Source organism: Sminthopsis crassicaudata, chromosome 1, assembly GCF_048593235.1.
Source record: "Sminthopsis crassicaudata isolate SCR6 chromosome 1, ASM4859323v1, whole genome shotgun sequence".
NCBI lineage: Eukaryota > Metazoa > Chordata > Mammalia > Dasyuromorphia > Dasyuridae > Sminthopsis > Sminthopsis crassicaudata.
In genome coordinates this window covers 469,986,155-469,992,154 of record NC_133617.1, presented here as the reverse complement: position 1 = coordinate 469,992,154, position 6,000 = coordinate 469,986,155, and the positions used below count along the sequence as shown (strand labels likewise).

The 6,000-nt window shown below is 35.2% G+C and overlaps 1 protein-coding gene across 1 annotated transcript in view; it reads right to left on the bottom strand.

The window, feature by feature from the left end:
* Positions 1-6,000, bottom strand: part of LOC141550371 (acyl-coenzyme A synthetase ACSM2A, mitochondrial-like) — a 35,342-nt gene continuing 29,342 nt past the window's right edge. Inside the window, exons 10-14 of the mRNA XM_074280950.1 lie at positions 5,862-5,963; positions 4,617-4,744; positions 2,944-3,043; positions 1,747-1,866; positions 1-1,200 (exon numbers count right to left, since the gene is read on the bottom strand). Coding sequence (XP_074137051.1) covers positions 1,093-1,200; positions 1,747-1,866; positions 2,944-3,043; positions 4,617-4,744; positions 5,862-5,963 — 558 coding nt within the window. The 3' untranslated portion in view covers positions 1-1,092. The remainder of the gene's footprint in view (positions 1,201-1,746; positions 1,867-2,943; positions 3,044-4,616; positions 4,745-5,861; positions 5,964-6,000) is intronic.

The window sequence follows — 6,000 nt, the reverse complement described above, 5'->3', positions numbered from 1 at the left end:
TTTGCAACACATAATGACTTTAATCAATTAAATGACCAACCATGATTCTAAAGGTTCAATGCTGAACTGATTGCCTGATAGAGAGATGATATACTCAATATACTGAATGAAAAAGACATTTTTGGTGATGGGTAATACAAGGATTTTTCTTTCTTGACTACACATATTTGTTACAAAGGTTTATTTTTTTCCCCTTTTCTCTTCAATGAATGGGGAGATCAGAGAGAAAGAAAACAAATGAAGTACCTCTTTGATAGTTTGACTGGCATAGCATTATATCTTTGGCATTAACTCTGGCAGTATTGCCATTTTTATTGCACTTATATCACTCAATCACAATCATTAAATATCCTTCAACTAAATAGTTCTTTATTTCTTTAAGGATCATTTTGTAATTGACTCTATACAAGCATTTAGTGTGTTTTGGTAGATTTATTCCTAAATATTTAATGCATTTTGTACATGTTTTGAATTGGACTTAACTTTTTTATTGTTACCTTGTAAATTTTGTTCTTGTATAGAAATGTTGATTTTTGTGGGTTTACTTTGTAGTTTGTAACTTTTCTGAGGTTATTGTCTCAATTAGTTTCTTTGCTGATTCCCTGGGACTTTCTAAGCTAATTATAATTTCATTAGAAAATAGGAACTATTTTGTCTCCTCTGCCCACTTTTATGTCTTCTTTCTCTTCTCTTATTACCATCATTAACATTCTAAGACTTGCAAATAACAGCAGGGAAAGATTGTATCCTTATTGATTAGGAAAACTTCTAGTGTATTTTCATTGTATATAATGCTTGCTTTAGTTTTAGATGGGTAGTTTTTATTATATAAAAAAATTTACTAAAAGTTCAGAAGTTTGGTCTGAGTTACTGCTTCTTGCCAGGGAATAATATTCCTGACTACTATGAATAATTGCTATAGGGACTGTGGAGATTGAGGGGTGTATTATTGTATTTGAGTTAGTATCCTTTAATGAATTTCACTCCTGTACTGATTCAGTAATCTAGCCAGATTAGGGATGTCCTTAAATAGGATTGAGGAAGTATAGGGACTTTGTTCTTTTTGGGGATAGAAAACCACATTGTATAATGTCACTGGGATGTGCGGGTCCTAATTATGTGCTTCCATTCATCCTTCCGTAGCTTAGCCCGTTGGATTTTTCCAGTGACTGTCTTGGGCAGTTCTGAGACAAACTCCACCTGTTTGGGAAAGATCATACATGTTTCTCTTTCTCTCTCTCTCTCTCCCCCCTTACGACCAACTTTGTGGAAAAAGTAGTTATTCTACAGACATTTTTGAAATTGTAAGTGCCTTCATATATTGTTCATTTGTAGAAGTCAGGACTTAGTCTAGACAGTTCCCCTGGACAGACCTCAGTACAATGTCATGTGTTACCAGGAGATTATAAAAATAATTTTTGATAAGAGAGCCTAGGATTCAATATAAGGGCTCAAAGTGCTTGGAGTTTAAGACATCCATGAATAAATTTGTGCATTCTACATAGTAACTCTCAACATAGTTCCCTCAACAGAAAAGTGATTAATGAAATTTAAGGATAGTCATCAGTTATAGGACTTAGGACAATTGCCAATAATTAGACTTAGTAGTCATTCATTAGTCCTTTCTGAGGAGTTCAGGAGAGTTTGTGGGTCAAAGATATATTCCTAAAAAGGAGAGGACCATGATGTGATATCAGGCACTAGAGATGAAAACAACTTTCTTCTACAAACTCAGAGAAACTTCACCTTTCTGGGGTATTTATAAGGGGCAGTTGAAATCTTCACATGCTGCTGTAGTTCTCGAATGAGCTCATCACGATCATGAGATTCAAACTTAGGGGTCAGTATCACAAATGCCTTTACCACCTATAGGACAAACACAGAGGAAAAAGAGTTTATTGTTGTTAAGAATAAAATAAAAATATACTGTTGGTAGTATTCATCACTATCAATATCCCTCTACTAGCATCACCATTACCATCAGCACCATTATCATGATGATTTATCATTATCATGACCAACATTTTTTACCATCACTATCATCACTATCCAATGTCACTACCATGGCTGTCATCATCACTAATTCCATATTATATATCATACCTTATTTATTCTTCATGAATTCTTTTTCATTTTTGCTACCAAAATTTTGGTTTTTCTATTTCTTTAAAAAAATCAAATTAGCTAATAGCTTATTTAATTTAAAAAGTTCCTAATATTGTCTTTTTTCTTTAATTTTATTTGCTTTGATATATTTGGAGATATAGGCAGGTCCCAATTAGTGCAAAAAAAAAATCTCCCTGAAGTGTTTGCATTATTTGAATTCACACTACATATTTCCATTGGATTGAAATCAATCATCATACTTTTTGAAACTTTAGTTTTGAATGGATAATGAAAATAAAATATATATGTGAGCATCAGTTGATTCATTATTCATACTTATGGAATCTAATGAAACATGTTGTAAAAAATCTAAAGATAACAACCAAAATAAGGTTAAAAGAAACTGTTCAAAGATTGCTCTTATGCCCTGCATGCCTTTTCTAATTAGTGCTCTGCTTTATGGTCTGTCTTCATTCTGATTCTATCTACCTTTTCTTTGATACCTTTCTCTTCTATATCTCTGAGACCCAATATGCTGCACTAGAGTCTGAGAATACTCATGATGACTCTCATCATTGCAAAAGATTGCTTACATATGGACATTTTCTGAAATCTGACCCATACATATATATTAAGTCTTCCTGGCTCAAGCTGCCCCTTGTGATTATGTTCCCTCATGTTTGCTCCAAGTTTGAGTTCAAATGGTAGGGCACATCATGAAATAGGTGCTTAATAATCAGCAAATTGCTTATATTAGAAATGGTGTGACTCAACCCTAGACATACAAAAACATTGCTGTGGTCCACACTTCATGTCCTGGTGCAACCTGCCTCTTACCTCTCCTTGGTTGGCATCTGGGCTGCTTATAACTGCTGACTCTACCACAGCTGGATGTTCATTCAAGACATTTTCCACCTCTGAGGGACCAATTCGATACCTGAAGGAGGAAATGGATTTTCAGTCTACCTTTATTCAAGAGGAATGGGGCCATATCTTTCATAGTTATAGGCTCCCTTTCTCTACCCAATTGTAATCTGCCATCTGTCTTAGAATAATCTCTTCACTATTGCTATGCTTCAGAGCAACATCACCAGGTAGAGCCTATAATTTTGCCAATGTTGTGAGACCCCAGTGATGAAACTATTTCTACTAATACAGACCAACAACTGTTCTACAATTTGTAATTATAAAGAACTACATGGGACAAAGAGAGATTAAGTGACTAAGATCAAAAGCCAGTATATATTAGAGGTCTTAGAGTTAGAGCAGTTGTAAAAAAGGAAAAGGACCCACATGTACAAAAAATTTGTAGCAGATCTTTTTGTGGTGGCAAGAAATTGGAAGTTGAGAAAATACCTATCAATTGGGAAATGGCTGAATAAATTGTAGGATATGAATGTAATGCAGTATATGAATGTAATGGAATACTCTTGTACTTTAAAAATGATGAGCAGGCAGATTTCAGAAAAAACCTGGAAAGACTTAGATGAATGATGCTGAATGAATTGAGCAGAACCAGGAGAACATTATACACAGTAGAGCAACAATGTGTGATGATCAACTAAGATAGATTTAGCTCTTCTCAGCTATACAGTAATTCAAAACAATTCCAATAGGCTTATGATGGAAAATGCCATCCATATCCAGAGAATAAACTATGGGGACTGAATGTAGACCATTGACCAAAGTATAGTATTTTCACTTTTGAACGAATTTTCAGATTGCTTCTTAGATTGGGGAAGGGGGAAGGGAAATGAGGGAGGGAGAAAAAATTTGGAACTCAAACTTTCAAAAATAAATGTTGAAAACTATATTTACATGTAATAGAAAAAATACTATTAAATGAAAAAACCTAAACTTCCAACTTTTGGTCTTTAAGGTTTTCACATTCCCTTCTCGTTGCAAATGAAAAGTATTTTTTTTCCCCTGAGGCAATTGGGGTTAAGTGACTTACCCAGTGTCACAAAGCTAGGAAGTGTTAAGTGTCTGACACCAGATTTGAACTCAGGTCCTCCTGAATTCAGGGCTGGTGCTCTAGACACTCCCCCACCTAGCTGCCCCCAAAATATGATTTTTAAAAAAGTTAACCTCTGAACATATCAGAGAGTTAGTGTCAAAAAACCCCCCCAAAAACCCTACTGTATCTTCCATCTCCATTATAATATTTTAATAATATTTAAATAAAATCTTTTAATCTTTTTCATATTGGATTTCCTCTGTAAAATGAGTGATTGGACTGCATAGACACTCTAAAGTCCACCAGATTATACAGCATTCTAGGTTAACTGCTTTAATCTATCCGCTAGTATATTTAAAAAAAACACCTGAGTTCCTAAGGTTGCAAAAAATTCAGAAGTTAATGATTAGAAAACAAAAAGTAGCCTATGATGGGACTTTTATTTTAAGATTTCTTTGCATTCAAACTGATGTTTTTTGAAGCATTATCTGATTTAATCACATCCTGAAACCCCAAATCTCTCCTTCCCCCATTTGCCAGAACCAAACCTCACCCCCTTGAGTTGATGACGTCATCAGCTCTCCCGATATACTGGAAATTCCCATCTTTGTCCACCATTCCAATGTCCCCCGTGCGCCAAAAGTTCCCTGTAATATTGGCAGCTGTTTTCTCAGCATTGTCCTAGTGATCATATTTTGTGGAAAGGTTAGTGTGGAAAGATTAGCCAAGTTTGACTGGCACAGACTGAATCTAACTTTCCCTCCCCTCAAATCAATGGATTGAAATGGGGGAAAGCCTCAGTGATTCCAATTATTCTATAACACAGACCTGGCTACTATGAATCATTCATTCAATCAATCCATAAGTATTTATTAAGCACCTAATATATATAAGGCACTGATCCTATTAGACAATGAGGGGAGAAAAGGACAAAAAAGAAAGTCAGTATTTGTTTTCAACCAATTAATTGGTTAATCAAGAAGTATTTATTAAAGTAATTACTATGTGCCAGACACTAAGGATACAAAGGCAAAAATGAAATAATTAGACTCAACCTAATCAATTAGGCCATTAAGAAGTAATAATTATTTACTATACATTAGGAATCCCGTAAGGTAATGGAAATACGATGAAAAAAACTGAATAGTCCCTATCCTTGAGGAGCTTATATATTCTGGGCCATGGATTTTTAGTGTGAATTCTCACCTCAGTACTTATGTTCTCCAAAAGAAGTTTTCCTTAATCATTTCCTTCCATTCTCCCACTTTCAGCATCCTCCTTGATCTGATACTATTAATACTTGCTTGGCACAATGTCATTTATCTGAAGGGGCATTTTGTCAAAATAAGGAGAATGCTGGAGCCAGTTGGGCTTGAAGGAGTGAGTTGTTAAACTTTCATTACTAGCCTTGACACTTTGGAACCATTGATAGCTTAGAAATGGACAAATACCATGAATTGGTTTGGAAGATGAAAAGCCTCTGAGGATTACTGAGTTTTGATCCAATAAAGAGGGTCCTTATAGGTGGAATGGACAACAGAAGCAAGTGTTAATCCTTGAGAATTCCTATTTTGTCCTGAGTATTCTGCATTTCTTTCCTGAAATTTCTTGAAGGTCAGTGAAGGTAGATTAGTTATCTACTTAGGTCACCTAAGCCCTGAATCTGCTGTACAAGGGAAGCTAGTCCACTGCCCTTTTTCTTACCTGTTGGTCTCAGGAGACCATGATATCTTCACACATTTCCCTATCCTTGTATGACCCCCAAAGAGACAGAGAAAGTAGAGAAAGGATGCTTTACCACATAACCAGAGAAGAAGCCAATAGGCTTGATGGGTTTGATTCTGACACCAATTTCTCCTTCTGTGTCAGGAGGTAGGACATTACCATTATCATCAATTATCTGGAAAAGAGGTCCATAAAATGAATGTAAGTTAAGT